Source organism: Amblyomma maculatum, chromosome 3 (genome assembly GCF_055883805.1).
Source record: "Amblyomma maculatum isolate TAMU_Amacu chromosome 3, ASM5588380v1, whole genome shotgun sequence".
Lineage (NCBI taxonomy): Eukaryota > Metazoa > Arthropoda > Arachnida > Ixodida > Ixodidae > Amblyomma > Amblyomma maculatum.
The window spans coordinates 30,545,130-30,564,057 of NC_139346.1; the positions used below are offsets into that span (position 1 = coordinate 30,545,130).

At 43.7% G+C, this 18,928-nt stretch overlaps 1 protein-coding gene across 1 annotated transcript in view; it reads right to left on the reverse strand.

Annotated features, from left to right (window-relative positions):
• LOC146194442 (uncharacterized) overlaps nt 1-18,631 on the reverse strand; it is a 34,157-nt gene extending 15,526 nt beyond the window's left edge. Inside the window, exons 1-6 of the mRNA XM_084597411.1 lie at nt 18,488-18,631; nt 13,384-13,501; nt 11,453-11,644; nt 5,258-5,437; nt 2,900-3,126; nt 391-585 (exon numbers count right to left, since the gene is read on the reverse strand). Of these exons, the coding sequence (XP_084453537.1) occupies nt 391-585; nt 2,900-3,126; nt 5,258-5,437; nt 11,453-11,644; nt 13,384-13,501; nt 18,488-18,558 (983 nt within the window). The 5' untranslated portion in view covers nt 18,559-18,631. The remainder of the gene's footprint in view (nt 1-390; nt 586-2,899; nt 3,127-5,257; nt 5,438-11,452; nt 11,645-13,383; nt 13,502-18,487) is intronic.
• Between the last annotated feature and the right edge of the window lie 297 nt (nt 18,632-18,928).

The following is an 18,928-nucleotide window of genomic DNA, read 5'->3' on the forward strand; positions in this document are numbered from 1 at the left end:
TTCTGATCATAAGTGGTTATAACGGTCAATTTTTTCAGTTTTCTCATTATCATGAGCTCACTGTAGCTCAGACAACATGACAGGCTACTGGCATATGCAGCAGCCCTTTTGTAGCAATAACTAATTTCTCTGAAACTCTCCACTAAAATGGGTATGCATGAGAAGTAAAAAAAAGGAAGTCACATTACTTGAAAAAAAAATTATTTCAACACATACAAACAATCACACGTGACAAATAAAATGTGAGCAAAATGTTGGTACATTGATTCACGGTGCTTTGCTATGCTAATGCAACAGCATTCTCTATGGCTTAGAGAAAGTAACGTGATAGATGGAACAAAGCCTTCTCTATTCCCAGCAAAAAAATAAGCAACAGAGCGCTCTGCTTACCTGAGCGCATCGCGACGCAGCTGGATCTTGATGAGGAACAAAGTGTGAGCAACACCTAAGACGAATGTGGCGCAAGCAAGGGCAAGCTGCGACCATGCCATGTAGAATGTGTTCAACCACCTTCCCTCTTCAAAATGGTGGGACGCCACAAACTGCAGCCAAAGGAAGCACGGAACTAAAGCTGTATGCCCAAGCCTGCAACCGAAAAAAAAAAGAGGAAAATAAGTGATGGCTACCAGTGAAGAGAGCAAATGTGGCTTCCTGTTGCTACATGCAAGTTTCTTCAACCAAAATAGGCAGAACACATTTTTAAAGAAATGTCTTCTAAAAAAATTTACAGGTAAGCATATCCAAATATCAGATTGTTCAGAGAAAGCTGTCGTTAACTAGCAGATTGCCATTAGTGGTTGAGAGGTATGGAGCACAAGTCTTGTGTCAGCATTTTACAGGCGACTGCTCAGTGGTACATACAGAGCCTTAATTTGCAGTCACCGGTTTCCTCACGTGCTATAGTATTGAGCTCGGAAAACATGCCAAATCGAGCATAATATGTTACCCTCTCTTTGCAGTGGCATTTGTACTCCCTGGCACCTGGCTTGGCAAGCCACATATCCTCCGCACTTTGTGGCCTAGTCCAAAATAACAACCTCTCTTTGTGACGGCGCTATACTCCTGAACACGTGGGCGTCCACTCATTGGTTGCCAACTTGCGATTGTACTGACGCTCCAAGGCAATGACACCCACGACGTCAGCACACAAGAACACAGCCGCAAAGTATGCTCCATCCCAACACAGGCTACTAACTACTACTACTACTACTACTACTACTACTACTACTATTCATAACAACCGTGAGTGACTGCTCCTTTATAGCCACTGCAATTGATGACGTATACTTCATGCTACAGCGTGTGTCACGTGATAATCTTTGGGCATCATACGAACACTACGTAGCACTTGTGAGCAACTGGCTTCCGTTGGTGCTGCCTCTATAGTGTACTCTGCCATCGCAGCTGATGCACTGATACACGAGGCCTTCTGTGATAGCCACCTCTACTGCCATAGCAATTGGCATGAGCTCTATTCTCTCAATGAGCATATGCATTCTGCCAGGCTTTCTCTCGCTCAACTCGTTTTTCTCTTTTCCACATGTGATGCTACATGCTGTGACACTGATCATGTCATTGTAATTTCTATATATTTGACTCTTTAAATAAGTTATTAAAGCTTTCGCAATAAAACAAACGGCAGGAGCGCTAACACTACAGATTGTTTTTTTTGTCTGAATCATACATAAGCAGCATCCATATACTACACAGTTTGTACCAAGGTCATAGTGGCTGCTATGTACACGGCCAGAAGGGTGGTGAAAACATGAGCATCTTTCTGACCTGCTCATTGCCATCTGCTCCGACATACAGTGAAGAAGCTAGGCCCTGGACTCAGATAAGGTGCCCTAATGTTTCATGCAAATCATCTAAATATGAGGCACAGTAAAACCGCGATAAATCGAAAATCCAAACCATTCGAACTGTCAGAACAACCTTGCACAATGCACGACAGAAGTCTATGGTATCAGCAGCACAATAATTTGAGCGCTACGGGTCTCGCACAGGTTATTCAAACGACTTCTCAGAAGGAGGCCAGGTCTGGGTATGACCAATGAGGAGAGACTGGAAATACAGTCAAACCTCTATATATTGAGCACGAAAAGGATCATGAAATAGTCTGATATGTCCATGATTAGAAAGACAAAACATTAAAGTGGGTAAGCTTATTATTCATAACCTAGAAGCACGAATACACAGCTTTAGGCCAGCGATGCATCTCTTGTAGCACCACCTACCAGCATGCAAGCAGTGCCCCGCCCGCCAAACGCTGCGACCACGCCCCCCCGCTTTTTCTCACAGTTTCTAACCCTTTCTAGGTCCGGTTCTGTGCTTCTAGTATACTGAAACTACACTCCTCACATTTTGCAGGGTTGTTCTGTATGCCTGTAGAATGTATACCTCGTCAATAAAGTTTTAACGGACTGTGGTTACCGCTTCAGTCAAGGAATTCACAGCCCTGTGGCACCATGAGTGAGAGGCGCTAGAGACACATCATATACAATGTGAAAGGAGGAATGATTTATATTAAAGGACACTCGAGAGAGCACAAATACAGAACAAGAACCCCTGAAAAAAAGAAAAGAAAAAAAGAACACCAACTTAAAAATGTTAGTGATAATTTTCCTGAGATGTGGTCACGTGGGGTACTACGCTGATAATGACACCGTTTCCCCGCAAGAAGTCACTTCAGCTGGTTTTATGCAATTTTTAGTGCCACACTAAAATTATAAATCTTCGTTTTTGGATACTGTAGTGCTCGATCTGTACAGTACTAAATGGGGCAAGATCTTTTTATTTCCACCACAATTTCATGAAACATTTTGCTCAGTGCTATGTCCCATTAAAGTAAAAAAAAAAAAGAAAGGCCCGGAACAAAGTTAAAAGTGCTGAAGATTACCGTCGACGTCCTGCAAGCAGCACAGAGCTGGCAGATAACACCAAGCCGGCTGGCCGCAGGAGATGCTTGGGTGGCATGCTCACTACGTTGGCTAAGCCCAACTTTGTGCCGTAATGGGCAAGCACGCAGTCATTCTTCAAAAAGGCCATGATCAACATCACTGAGGTACAAAGGCTCAACACTGATGCCGTCGTTGACAGTAAGAGCCGCAGGCGTTGCTGCCAAGGCTGCGACAAAAAAAGACGCGGGTTAGCCTATCGAGTGTGCTGCACAGTTAACAAGGCATCAAAACTGGATGCAAAGACGAACAAGACTGGAGTAATGAGACGAGTCAGCAGTGCTGTAGTGATAGGTGATCTAGAAAATTAGAAGAGGCTTAACCTGGTTACGCCAGTGGCAAAGTTCTGAGAAGTACTGGTTTGGATGATGGCTAATTAAGGTAAAGGTCAAGTCAAGGTTAAAGTTTGATAGGTGATCTAGAAAATTAGAAGAGGCTTAAACTGGTTACGCCAGTAGCAGTGTTCCGAGAAGTACTGGTTTGGATCATGGCTAATTAAGGTAAAGATTAAATTAAAGGTCAAGTCAAGGTCAAAGCTCGGGTCATAGTAAGCCATTGGCTGAGCATATACCAGACTTTAATTACTTGCTCGAGACCACATAGTTGTGACGTCACAAAACAGTTCAGCCAATCAGGTGGATGGCACACAATATCCGATGGCATTCAATTCTAATTTTGCAGTTCCATATGAAAGGAGCTACCTGAGGTGGCAGCCCATTCCAACTCGATCATGTCATCTGGTCTCGTGACATCACACAACCCGCTGACTAACCTGCGCCCCACTTTCTCACCTGCCAGATGCATGCCTGCGATATATTGACGGTGTGAGCTTCAGGCGGGGAATGCTAGGATCCCGGTGGTGGACGTCATGAAACAGCTTAGCTAATGAGAGTGACGGCACGCAAAATTCCAGTGCTCGGCTTGGGTGATCCCATGAGCGTACTTCTCAGCACACTAACTGTGAAAATTTGCTCACTTATTATATTTAAGTAGACAAAATTGCACCGTGAAGACAGGCTGAATCTGGCCAGATTACAGCTTACCATGTGTTGAATACAAAGAGACCATTGCCAATGAAAACAGCATCCTTTAAGTTTACGGCGAAAACAAAATACAAGTACTATCGCCATTCCCGGTAATTTTTCACAAGCAAACTGTAAGAATGACAATAAAGTTTTTGCAGTTGCCGACAAGCTGAACCCCATCGCCATTCAACAATGATCACTCGAGTGGCATGAATCTAATTTCCTTGAAATCCAATTACCTCAGTGTTACAAATGCATTTTTTTTGCTGCCAAACATAAAAAGATCCAAGCAATCAACTTTTGCCAACCAAGAACAAGCTGTTATCAACACCTTTGATACAGACCACTAACATAGGTGCTGACATGTATTCGAGCAGTGTTTGTGGCAAGGTTAGCAATTTTATAAACAAGCCTCCTTTGTCAACATCTCCCGTTTTGTAACGAAGTCGTATGAATACCAACATGCGTAAGTGGTCCCCTCCCCCAATGTAGAAACCCAATGTGCACAGCATAATCACACACAAACAAGTACTGAAAAGCGCAGGCCCACTTTACATAAATACTCGACTGCATCCAACGTCTTAAAAAAAAAAGACCAGTTTTCATCATGCGAGCAAGTAGTAGCTTGTAATAAAAATAAATAAAAAAACGTTTTGAGAGTCCATTCCTGACATAATCGCTTCTATTACGAATTCCATGTTTCATTTTTAGTACTCCCTCTTGATGTCCTACTAAAAAACACTCCCTCCACAGAACAAAAAATTTTTGCTGCGGTTAAGTCTTCTCATTGCTTGAAGAGTCAAGATAGCTGGTATAGTGCATTTGTCAATGAAAACTGATTGGCATTGGCTGATGGGGCCCTCCACCTTCCTCGGTAACCACCCATGAGTTGCTGCATGGCAATCACCCTCAGGGTGACATCCCTCCACCCATGTCAGGACCTCCTCTGTCCACAGCAGCCACTGCATCGGTTCTTTCCGTGGCCACCAACTTCTGGTTTCACCTCCTCTCCCTTAGAAGCGGAGAGGAAGATTTTCCTCTCTCTACTGTGCAACCTGCCAACAGCGGTACATGGTTTACACGTACTCAACGTACACATTCTTCTCTGCCGTAAAAGTGGAGAGCAGGATATTCCCTCTCCAATTTGCCACCAGCTAACCATTGAAAGTAATGTCATAGCTTGACATATACTGAAACCAGCACCATCTCCTGAGCGGGCAACTAGTTCCAACGCATTCATTACTAACACTGTAGCAATTAATCAGGTCAACTTACAAGGGAGTAGTGTACCAGCACCCTCCAACGGGTTGGCAGTGTGTGGCCCATCAGCTGTGGCCGCAGCAGAGAGTCTTGCAGGTTCAGTGTTCGCTTCACCTGAGTCTCGCATGCCAGGCCCAGCGCATACACCTCTTCCAGATGCGCCCGATACTGCTCCACCTCAGTCTCGAATTGGCTCTGCACAACACAGCAAGCAAGTAGCATGCAATCTGAATTCCTTCTCCTGCTAAGCCGTAGCCCAGCAACATCAAAAGCTTGTATACTAACTACCATACTTGTAGAGGCGATAGCACACCTTGCAAAGGTGTCAATGTTTAAATAAACCGTCATGTGAATTTTGTTAGTCATGTATTTTCTTTGCGACAATCAAAAGCTTCTTGTCGAACTAAAGCTGGACTGATAAACGCAGAAAACTGAAAGAGACATGAGAATGACCGCCTGCCGCCGGGGCAATAATCAGCGTGGTATTGAGACATGCAGGTTTGCTTGAAAGTGTGTGGAAGAGGAAGAGGTAAGGGTGTTCCAAATGGCTGCCCTGTACCAGGGGAATGGGATTTTGGGATTTAAAAGAAAATCAGAGAAGAGGTCAGGAGCACGATAACTTCTGACACACAAGCATGAGGCCCTCGAATAATGAAACTAGTGCTTTGTAGGCCTCAAGGGTCAACAATGTCTTTGGCCACAGTTCCATGATCTCAACATCCATCAGATGGTGAGAACAAAGGTTTAAAGAACTAATGCAGTTTCTGAAAACGTTAGTTATGGTTTAGCTCTGGTAAACCCTAGTTCAATTGCAAGAGCAACGACGGAAGCTTCTTTTGCTTGCTACGTTATTCCCCTATCATGCCCCATCAGTGTAAGGTGCTACATCATTGGGGGGAACTTAATCCCTGGTATGATGCGAGAACGTAAGCTACCAGCCCACATATAAAGTCACGCTTCAACCAAGCCGTACAGAAATGCCTGCGTATCATAGGGGTAACGAGAATGCAAACTGTTCTTGCAGGCTGATTCTGATATCACCCTCTCATATGAAAGGAGTGACCCGAGTTGGCAGCTCCTGCCCATAGCATAGGGGTAACGTGAATTGAAATGTCATGGCAGGCTGATTTTTTATGAGGAGACCGTAGCTACGCCTCTTCACGGCGTAGCTGCGGCCACCCAAGGTCTCGCTTTGGCTGTTGTAGTAGTATTGCTTTCGCAATTAATTGCCAAAACATAAGGCTGGTGACACGTACCACACATAAATGCAAAGATAGTTTGCCATTAGCAGCACTGTCAAAGGCAGCGCCACTGTCAGCATGCTAGAACGCTGCCCATGCAAACCATTTTAAAAGATGGTGAGAACGCAGAATTACACCACGCAAAATGCAATGAAGAGAGAAAAAAAAAGATGTAGGTGCCTGAAGGTTCTTTGAATGAAAATAACCCTTTGCATTGCGGTTGTTCTTAAAGATGTAGTGCATGTGTCAACCCCAGGCAATGTAGCCAGTCTGCTAGTAGAGTTACAAAATTTGAACATAATACGGCATCACTACTGGTTCTGGCCAATCACATAAGAGGAGGATGAGAATATACAACGAAGTGGTGCGCCGTGTGTCCTCATCCTCCTCGTGTTTTCAACCAGTGGCAAGCAATAAGTGCCCATGACAATGCCCGATGCCGGCAGAACAAGGGCCCAATCATCAAAGTGTAGTTGGCAACGAAGTTCGAATTGCACGTTGTTTGCCTGGCTTCTATACGCTGGTGGTCGCTGCCTCAGAAGTGATAGGCAGCGCAAGAGCAACTTTCAAAAATAATCTTGGGGCATGTGTGTGCTGTGAAATAAGAAACTGCACGACCGTGCAAATTTGCAGCAAGCCGCTCAGATCACGCTCAAGTGTGGAGGGCAGGAAGGAGTGGCATTTCTCTTTTCATCTCTGCTAACATCGTAACATATTCACATTTTTGTTTTTTGAAGTTGCAAGCGCGCCACAATGCCACCCCTCGAGAAATTATAAACAAGGTGCAGAGGCGGGATGAAGTGCAGGGTACGTGCAGATGCGCAGCGCATTCTAGTGATGAAATTTTTTGCCTCGCCCTTTTGTTTTTCACGGTGTTCGACCTGAAATTTTGCGCAGTCCCAATGAGTTCGAAACAATGAGGTTTTACTGTATGTGTTTACTTGTCTCAGACAGCTGACTGTACCTTTAACGTCATTATAGCCAAAATTCATATTCTACACCATGTTCACTCATCTGCGCTTTAATTATGGTCTAGCTTGTGCAGTTTCAAGCAATATCAGATGCCATGAAGTAAAGTGCTGTGGGTGTGCATATGCCAAACAAAATTGTAGGCCACAGGACACAATACCAGAGCTATAGGTCAATTTCAACCAAGTGACATTTTCTGCATTGTTTTAATCAAGACAGATGTCGCATTAAAGACTGGGCTGGACAACTTGAGCTAACAACGAAATATTGTGATGTTATCATAAGGTACATTAAACTAAAATTATTTGACCCCTTTATAATTCGAAATTTCAAAATAGGAGTGCAGTCCCAGCTGACGTCCGTGTAAATCTATGGTGTCAGACGCTCGTCAATTCAGACATGCAAGGCCTTGTGCCTGTTAATTCAGATGAGGAGTCGCATCCAGGTATGACCTGCGAAGCTAGTGGTTAGCCAAACTGATGTTCTCTGACATGAATTGCATAAAACAGTGGTACCTACACACCTCAGACGTGCACGCTACGACAGGAATGATGATGATCAGAAGTATTCGACTGCCGAATACAGCATAGCCACATAAATAGTTTTGCTTAAATTCACGCCATCCCACCACTGACATTGGGCCTGTGCATAGGTCAGCCGTGTCGTTTCGGACGCTGCTTAGCACGTCACATGCTGTTCTAACGACCACGCATATTTCTCTCTTGAATCCATATGCTTCCTCCACTCTTCAAGTACACTGAACCGTAGCGTTCTGAGGATGATCGTCCATGCGTTGAAGCTTCCTCAAAATGAAATGGGGTTGTTCGTGAAGAGGTACCATTGCTACTGAGCTGCACTACGAAAATGTTTGTGAAGGCTGAGCCGAGCCAGCAAGCAAGCAAGCAAGCAAATAAAGAAAGAATCTAGCAGAACAGATGGTTTTTGGGAAAGTCAAAGTGTCAGATGAACTCGTACAGTTTCTACTGAGATATGTCAATGTATGTGCCAACTCTGTGGTGAAAATATATACAGCTTGAGAAAAACATGCAAACACCACAGTGAATGAACAACTTATGTTTCATGTCAAAATAGAAATACAATGATATACATACAGCATTTGCACCAAACTCAAGGACAGCATAATGCATACAGCAGCAGTAGTTCAGCTTACATGGTAAGTTATGGAAGCTGAATTTTAAGCATGGCAGCATGCTTTTGGCGCATATATAATTTATATTGATTGGTTCAAATGAGGAATATCAAGGGGCAGGCTTTTTCAGTTTTTTTTTGGAAAATTTGGCTCCATCTTTAAGTGTTCTTTTTCAGAACATGTTTAGTCTTTCTTTCTTCTTTTTGCAAATATTATTTTCAACGAGTCAATTACTTTTCTCATTATCTATATGTCAATCTTTGTGGTCAACGGTTGCTTATAGTGCGTCTCAACATTTTTGTCAGCGGAAACAATTTATTTACTTCTAATTAATGTCCAAATGAGAGCATTTTGAACTGTGCCTGTGAAAGAAATTAATCATTGAGAAAAATGCAACACAATAAATAAGAAAGTAGGCAGAATAAAAATGCAAGTAGAAGTTTACTTCAATGAACTATAGTAGTTTAAAATATTAGTGTTGGTTTCTTGAGTTCCTGCGCTGCATCAAATGAAAGCATGAGGCACTGTTATGTTCCCTCCTCATCATTGTCTCTATGTGTGCCCTAACCTTTTATTTATCATGGCTGACCGACTTGCCGAACAATGCACCCTCTTAAATTCCATAGCCTTAGTGTTGACCGAAGTGATGGCTTGGCTTGGTTTGTAGGGTTTAACGTCCTGAAGTAACTCTTTAGACAACGCGAGGCACCAAAACGAAGTACGCCAGAAATTTCGACCAGATGGGGTTCTTTAACATGCACTGACACTGCACAGTAAGCGGGCACCTTGGTTTTTTAATCCTGCATCCTTGAGTTTATTAGGCAAGCGCTCTAACCACTGAGCCACAGTGATAGGTGTGACAGGGTGTGACACAAGTGATGGAACTGCCACTCATTCACTGTGGTAATTAGAACAGAAGTTTTCATGATGCCCATGCATGGTTCCATGTCAGCGCTCTAAAATCAGCTGATACTAAACATCCTTAACCGAGTAGTTGCTCTAATCGGGTGGTGATAGGAAATAAAAAGTGCTCAGATAGCAGGCGGCTGGGAGGTGGTGCTTCCCGGTCTACCGAGGTAACGAAGCGATATCTCAAATTGCACAACTGGTTGCTTATCTAATAATACACAGTGGCATCATGTCCCTGACTTCTCTATTAAACTAGTCAATTTTCAACCTCGACCCAGTGCAATTTGTGCTCAACAGCCAGCCAACTATGCCTTACATGTCAAGAATAATGGCTTCTTTCGGTTAAGCTCAAATTTAAAGAAACTGAAACCGACATACTTTTATGGGTGTTTTTGCTTAAACCAAGAAGTCCAGTCTCTAGTTATATATTCAACAAAAAAATAGTGCTAAATGACCTCGAAGAAAGGCAACTATGCACCTGAAGAGCCCTGGGTCAAGGTGCTACTTATACTCTATCTCAGTAGTTCCTTGCACCAGTACCAAAGCTACCATGATTGCAGAGACAACGGTTTGAGGCTGTGGAATGTAGCGCCAGTATAAAGTGCCCGTAAAGCATATGGGATGACATGTTTTAAAGTGCACATTTGCAAAATGCTATTTCAAATCGAACCTGAACGTACGCTCGACTTATATACATTGTTTCCAGAGTTTAGCGTTCACGACCATTGCATATGCTGAAATCATGTTTTCAACATGTCCAAGTGCTTCGAAGAGGCCGTCTCACTCACAGTCAACTCGTCGTTGTTACTGGGTTTTTTGGCATGTTCATTGGTCATAAACAGCACATCAGGCGCTCATTTGGCTTCATCTCACCTACAGCAACATCCACGAGCATTGAATTACCTTTATTTTTTATTTCGGGTAATAATTTTGGCTTTCCCAGGCCTAAAAACAAAAATTGTTTCAGTTTTGAAAACCAGATGGCACCAGTAGGCTGAAGTACGACAACTTTGTTTGCATACAATTAACTAAAAGTGCGGACGTGACAAACTGTGTAACGTTACTCAAAACGCCTTTCTAAAGCTTCCGAAAGTTTTTTTTGAAGACTTGGGACGTAGACTGCATCTATTTATACTCTACAAAGTATAAAAAAAGGCTTTTTTTTAGGACTGCTGCAGCTGAGGCTCTAAGGGAGCACTTCAGGTGAGGGTCAAAGGAAGTACCTTTGCAAGACAAACAGAACCACCTTTGCAGGCTGCGAGGTTCGAAACTGGGTTTGGGCCCACTGCGGAGGAGGGGCGCGCAGCGGGGTTTACGGAGCTTCTCCCAAACGCACACCCCTGTAAAAGCCGAGCAAAAAAAAGGGCCACATAATGGGCTGTTGCCGCTCAAGGCGGACTTATTGTTGTCCGATGGCGGAACGAATCACTGCCACATCGGCGCAACTATTTGGGCCGTGACCCCTTTTCCCAAGCATTTCACCCCAGAAGAGCCGAGCACCAGGCCGGGGGAAAGCTTGTACCCATTTAAAAACCGGTGGGTACCCGGCGGCACCAGGGATCGAACCCGGTACCTCCCGAATGCGATGCGGATGCTCAACCACAAGGCCACCGCTTCGGTGCTGCAGCTGAGGCTCTAAGGGAGCACTTCAGGTGAGGGTCAAAGGAAGTACCTTTGCAAGACAAACAGAACCACCTTTGCAGGCTGCGAGGTTCGAAACTGGGTTTGGGCCCACTGCGGAGGAGGGGCGCGCAGCGGGGTTTACGGAGCTTCTCCCAAACGCACACCCCTGTAAAAGCCGAGCACCAGGCCGGGGGACGCTTGTACCCATTTTTACCGGTGGGTGTCCGGCGGTGGGTTTCGAACTGACCACCTCCCGCAGCAACCAAACTCAACGTAATAAAATAATAAAGAACGCTGAACATTCCCAGCACCACATACCTCTTCTGTAGGAGTAAAGTTTGCCAGAAGCCGGACCTTGATGAGTTGGTGATAGTTGCAGACTGAACACAGGCGGCTGTCAAACTTGGGCTTAAGAGCTATAGGCGATGAGTCTGGCTCACAGCATGTCGTCGTCGTGAAGTTGAGAGCCTCATCAAACTGTGCAGGAATCGGCTTGTTGTAGTCGCCGTCCTGAAGAAAGAAGCAAAAGTCAAAACTAGACCAGCAGAATGCAGTCAACTGGAGACGTCCAAATTAGAAGGAGCAACAACTACATGCATGTACGCAAAGGGTACACAAAAATATAGCAACAGCTCTGCATTGCTCAGTAAAGTACATCGCTGCAAAGTAATTTGCCCAGACTGTTGACAGCACAGAACACACTGCTGAGCGAAATTATCAGATCCCACTGTGACATTCATCACTGATGCATTTATGATACTGCACAAACAAAATGCGCATGATTGCTCCACACATTCTTTTTCCACGAGAAAAAATATACAGGAAAATATATACATGTAAAGAGGCGTAGTGCTTCTAAATCACAAACTTTACAACTACAAATTAATGTTGGAAGGCTTATGACTCATGAGGTCTTAATGTCCCGAAGTAACTCAGTCTACAAGAGATTCCAAATATTGTTATGCTGAACATCAACTACGCGCTTATTTCCAACTATATGCTGTTACTAAACTTGTTGCACAGTGTTCAGTTAGTCGAGCAAAGTTCCTGACAGCACTGTAACGATGAAGTGGACCTATTCTAGTACCTCCACTGAAAAAAAAAAACACAAGAGGTTCAGTTCAGAAACATTTTTAACTGCTAAAATTTAGACATTTTCCACAAAGTGTAGCACTTCTGTAGATGTCATTATGCAGTAGCCTGCATATATAGTTATCATGACATCTTCAAAACTCTCTCTTTTCATTACAGTTTATTTTTCTAGATCCAAATTTTGCACAAAAATCATGTCCTAGGGTCGACTATGTATAGTAGAACTTTTGATGCCAGCACATGCCTATTTATTTAATATGTGCATAAGGCAATCCCCGCAAGGTGAAGACCATATTAAATAGGATAATATTCACTTGGCTAGTATTGCCATTTACGAAGTAGCTCTCCTGACCTTAAATAGTAGAACGGAGACCCAGACAAGTGGCAGCCCCATGTTCAAGCCCAAGATCAGAAAAATTGTTCTGTGGAGTTTCAGGAAGCCGCATGGCTACAGTTGGGTGTGTGCTAATAAGTTAACACTCGCTTATTGTTTAATTCCTGTGGCAAGGATGGAAAAGCATTGTCGCTTTCAGGACCCAGCCTCAGAGAAACAAGTTCATAGAGTGTGAGTCACTGACACTTGTCTAGAAAACAGGGGTGGAATTATGCTCCCCCCCCTCCCAGTCCCGCTCCTATTGGTCAACAGGTCTATCGATCAGAATCAACCAACAATAGCAGGGCTAACCAATCGGTTTATGACAGATAAGTGATAATTTTTGTGATGTGATCATTGCGTCATTTGGACTCTGAATGCGCAAACCCTTGTTCTTCTTGATGCGTGCCTCCCTGCTTTTAAGAACGTGCTGAATCTGCCTACTCTTTTGAAGGGTTGGCCTTGCGTAGCAGTTTCCTTAGCCTTGTGAATGCGCAGCTTCAGAATGTAAACTGCAATGCTTTAAGAGTAAGAGAAAGTAAAAGGAAATCAAAAGACAACTTTAACACACAATAGCAAGCTGCAGCCTAGAAGGCATCATTTAATCATCAAGTGGTTTTATTGAAAATCATTAAAATAATGAAGAAATAGATTTGTGCCAGCTGCATCATCTGCCACTGCGCTCAGAGGCACCCGAGCTGTAGTGGTTACACAGAAAATGTATTGCTTGGGTAAACGAGGATCTACCAAAAATGACTGTGGCCAGTCAGCAAGTTCATCATACCTCCTTGAATCCATTGTACTGGTCACAGCTTGGGCAGTCCCAGCAGTTAATACTGCCATATGGGACCACTGTCTGCGCTCCGCAGAACCAATACTTCACTTTGGCTGAAAACAGCGGCCTGTGTAGAGAATAAAGAAAAAAATAAAGGAATATTTAGCAAAATGCAGTCAGTATACGATGGCTTAGTTAAAATGTGTTGCTACAGTTATTACCAGGACATTTCCACGAGAACAGATATAAACACACAAACTATGTGCACAGTTGAGAATAAAGAAAAAAAGAAAGGAATATTTAGCAAAATGCAGTCAGTATACGATGGCTTAATTAAAATTTGTTGCTAGTTATTACCATGACATTTCCTCGGGAACAGATATAAACACACAAACTGCGTGCACAGTTAAACAAGGCATTAGCTGCCGAGTTCCACAGACAACTGTGTGTGAGTGGAGACACAGATATTCAAGCCATACAGCCACGAGCACAGTGTCACAGTACTGCACATCGAACGCAGTTGTCAATAATAATATTAACGTTTAGTTTTTCTGACCAGGGTCGGTAAATTAATGTTTTGTCTCCCTTTCCACCGCCTTTCGTGATGGCTCAGTGGTTAGCACGTGCGGCTGCTGAGCCCTAGAACGCGTTTTCAATCCCGCCGCGTTTCGATGGCGGCGAAATGTAAAGACGCCTGTCTCAAGTCTTTCACTCCCATCACCTTTTTTCACGGCTGAGTTCGGATGCCCGTCGTGGAGACGGTTGGTCCGCCCTTTTCTTTCCTCCCCAGCGTTCCGCAAAACCAATTTTCAATTTCATCGCAGTGCATTAACAGCAGCTTTGGTCACCTAAAGAGCTGTGAACTGATGTGGACTAGCGCAGAAGTGAACACCGCGGTGACCTTGTTAGTAATCGATGTAAACAATCAAATATAATGTAGCTGATAGCACACCGCGGCTTCAGATGCTGCAAGTGAACCATTAAGTATTGAGAGGGTGCTGCTACGATGAAAGTTGTTTTCCCATCGACAACAGTTGCAGACACCAGTCGACAGACGCGGACAAACTCTCCTCGCCACCTACTACATATTTCATTTATTTGTCCCTTAAAGGCCCGAAGGCATTACATAAGGGGGGGCGTACATACAGGTTGGAGGGTAGTAGCAGAGAACACAAAAGAAAGAAAGGGGGAAAAATACACGGGGTACCAAAAAAGTGTAAAATAATATACAAACTAAAAGCAAGAAATAAACATACAAAAAGAAAACAAGGAACAGTTGGCACTTCGGTGTCACCGTATGAATATGTTTATGAGAAGTGATTAGCCAGTTTCTCACAGAAAAGGCGGTGATCGGAGCATGTAATTACGTTTTCGGGAAGGCCATTCCAAAGCACTATGGCGTCGGGAAAAAATGAACTGCTCATTGCGGAGGTGCGGGTTTTAATGCGTGCGATTGGGTTACTGTGGTTTAGGCGGGATGACGTACGTGGGGGTGGCTGCAGCAATAAATGTCTTGATGAGCGATAAAAGAAAGAGTGAAAGAGGCATAGCCGGGAAATAACACGGCGAGTTGCTAGTGTTTGAAGGCCGAGGGATCGTTTTAGTAATGTTACGCTGGCATTTCTTGAGTACTGCGATGTAATAAAACGGGCGGCGCGATTTTGAATGGCTTCAAGGTCTGAGATGAGATACGATTGGGATGGATGCCAGACAGATGACGCGTACTCCAATTTAGGACGTACGAATGTTATGTATGCCAACCTTTTTACTTCAGGTGATGCAGATTTTAGATTGCGCCGGAGAAAACCAAGTGTGCGTGATGCTTTGGAACAGATGGTCTGAATGTGTGTTGTCCATGACAGCGATGATGTGATGTGTACTCCTAGGTATTTATAAGATGATGTTCTCGTGACGGCGACCGATTTTATGTTGTAAGTGCTATCAATAACTGTTATTGCGGGAAAATGATATGTATTGGCATTTATTTAGATTAAGAAGCATGTGCCATTTGTCACAGCACGCTGAGATAGTGGTTAGATCCTGTTGAAGAGCGGCAAAGGCGCTAGCGCCGTGGATGGGGCTGTAAATTACGCAGTCATCTGCGAATAAACGTAGCGTTGATTTTATGTTGATCGGTAGGTCATTGATGTAGATGAGGAATAAAAGAGGTGATAAGCCTGCACCTTGAGGTACGCCGGATGTTACGTCGGAAAAAGCTGAGCGACAGTTATTAACACAGGTGAACTGCTTACGTCCTTTAATGAACTGCTCTAGCCAGGAGAGCAAGGTTTGTGGAATGCCGAGCGATGAGAACTTAAAAAGAAGAAGATTATGGGAAACACGATCAAATGCTTTTGAAAAGTCGAGAAAGATAGCGTCGATCTGGACAAGGTTATCTAAGTATTGTAGAATATCGTGGGTGAATTCGCCAAGCTGGGTCTCACATGACAGCTGCTTCCAGAAGCCGTGTTGATTTGGATAGGAAAAATTCATTGATTCTATGTGGGTCATAAGATTGGAAAGAATAATGTGCTCAAGTAGTTTAGACGGTATACTAGTGAGGGAAATGGGACGATAGTTGTTAGGGCACGTGCGGTCATCCGCTTTAAATATGGGTGTAATTTGAGCTTTTTTCCAATCGTCAGGGACAACCCCGGTATCTAAGGATTACGTAAAAATTAGATGCAGTACCTGGCTAGACAATGAAATGGTATTTTTTAGTAGCTTGCTGTTAATTTGATCGCAGCCGGCAGATGTAGATATTTTCAGTGAGGCAATAAGCTTTGATACACCATCAGGGTTGATTTCGATTTTAGGCATTTCTGAGAGTGAGATTTCTGGAATGTGTTCATTAGCAGTAACGTTAGCAGCAGAAAAAACTGACGTAAAGTAATTGTTGAGCGCGGTCGCACAGTCATCGCTTTTGATTGGTTCTCCATCAGCATCTAGGAGTTGTACATGGCGATCTTGTGGTTTATTAGATAGCATGCGCCAGAATTTGTTGGGGTTAGAGTGAAGGATTGATAGTAAATCTTGAGAGTAAAACTTATCTTTAGTACTTGTCAGTTCTGTGGTATACTGTTGGGGGCACAAGCGATATTTTTCCCATGCTAAGTGACTATTTTGAAGTTTTGCTGTTCGATACAGGCGCTTCTTTTTGCCAAGGAGAGACTTGAGGCGTTTGTTAAACCATTGATTCTTGGTATCTGATTTAATAAGTAGTGTTGGAATGTGCTTACTTTCCAAATGTAGTAGGGTGTCTTTGTAGAAATTCCAGTTCGAGTTAGGTGTGCGATTTAGATAAGTGCAACGAAAGTTGTCGAAAAATTTTTCAAGATCATTGTTCATAGCATCAAAATCAGCCCTTTTGTAGTCTTTTATCAGTTTGCTGGTTGGTGATTTCTTCTTTAAAGGTAGCGTCATAGAGATGTGAACAAGGTTGTGGTCGCTTAATCCAGGAAGGACAGTAATGGATTTTACGTCGTCCGGGTGACTTGTGAGCAAGAGATCTAGGATGTTGTCTCCTCTCGTTGGACTTGTTATCACTTGCTGAAGGTTAAAGTCAAGGGTTAGTTCTAGAAAAAGTTTCTGTTCGTTTGCAGGTGTCGAACTTAGTGTCGAGAGCAATGACCAGTTAATTTTTGTGGGTAATTGAAATCACCAAACAGAAATATGGGTGCTTTGGGGTACTCATTCCTCATAATCGTTAATTCATGGCGTAGGGAATCCGGGAATGATACGTGACTGTCAAGGGGTCTATAGCAGACACCGAACACTAGCTTTCCGGAGGCGTTGTAGAAGAAAATCCATGTAGAAGAAAATCACAACCTCGTGGCATCTCACATGCGCCTGCTTTAATTGCAAGCATTCAAGTCTTCGTAAGCGCCTTACAGCACCAGGTGGTGAGGTGATGAGACCGGGCGGCGTATTTGGGTTTGCTCGGTACGGTGGCTCCGCAAGGGACAAAACGACAGAAGAGACGAAGAAAGCGGACTGTTCCGACTAGCATCTACCGCCCCCAGGAGCCGAGCAGCCTAGCGATTAGCGGCGCATGCTTTTTCAATGGGCGTCATGTTAGACGCGGCACTAGCTTGAGAGAGCCTATAATACTATTACTACTACTACTACTACTACTACTACTAAATAATAATAATAATACACAAAGTAATACTTCTCTGCTAATGATTATTATTATTATTAGTAGTAGTAGTAGTAGACGGCCGAATTAACTGGCTAAATATTATCTTCACAGTTTTAATTAATAGTAATAATAATAATAATTGGTTCACAGGAAGGAAAAGGCGCAGTATCTGTCACACTTGTGTCTGTGGACACCTGAACTACTCCGAAGCCCTCCACTACGGCTCCGGCTCCTCTTTCTCTCTTTCCACGTTAACTCCCACCCTCACCCCTTCTCTTAAGGCGCGGTTCAGGTGTCCACAGACTCAAGTGTGACATATACTGCGCCTTTCCTTTCCTGTGAATCAATTACTATTATTATTAATAATTAAAACTGTGAAGATAATATTTAGCCAGTTAATTCGCCCGTTACATACAGACAATTCAGTGCCAACTTCGTGAAACGAGTCTTCCTCTATACTACCACTACTACTACTGTTGCTGCTACTACTACTACTACTACTACTACTACTACTACTACTACTACTACTACTACTACTAATAATAATAATAATAATAATAATAATAATAATAATAATAATAATAATAATAATAATAATAATAGTAGTAGTAGTAGCAATAGTAGTATAGGCTTTCTCAAGTATAGTGCCACGTCCAGCATGACGCCCATTGAAAAAGCATGCGCCGCTATCGCTAGGCTGCTCGGCTCCTGGGGGCGGTAGATGCTAGTCGGAACAGCACGCTTTCTTCGGCTCTTCTGTCGTTTTGTCCCTTGCGGAGCCACCGTACCGAGCAAACCCAAATACGCGACCGGGCGCTCCCGTTCTGAAAGCGCGAAGACGCGCGGGCACCGCACGTGGTGGGTCAAACCAAACGCGGAGTTCGCGGCGTGCCGGAGCCCGCAACACTCGCATAAATAATAAAATAATAAGGCGAGGCAAGTATCGAGGTTCGAGCAAAAAGCTAATCTCACCGAATTCTTTTGTAGGAGTACACAAGAACGGGAACACATAGTGTGGCGCCAATTAAAACTAGAGTGATCATTGCGAACGCAGCGTTAACTTTGCAGTGTCCGCTGAAATGAAACACAAACGAAAAACAATCTCACCGAATTCTTTTGTAGGAGTACACAAGAACGGGAACACATAGTGTGGCGCCTATTAAAACTAGAGTGATCATTGCGACCGCAGCGTTAACTTTGCAGTGTCCGCTGAGCAACACAAATGAAAAACAACCGCGGCAACACTCCTGCCTTGATTGTCGAATGAGGGAGAGATTCTTTACACTCCGCTATCTTATGGGCGGAGCCATGACGTCACCTCATCGGCCCACGTCAGAAATAAAAAACAACAAAAACAAAACCGGTGGAGGCGCTGCTGTTGCTGCTGCTGCTGCGTTTTCCGTGCGCGGGCGC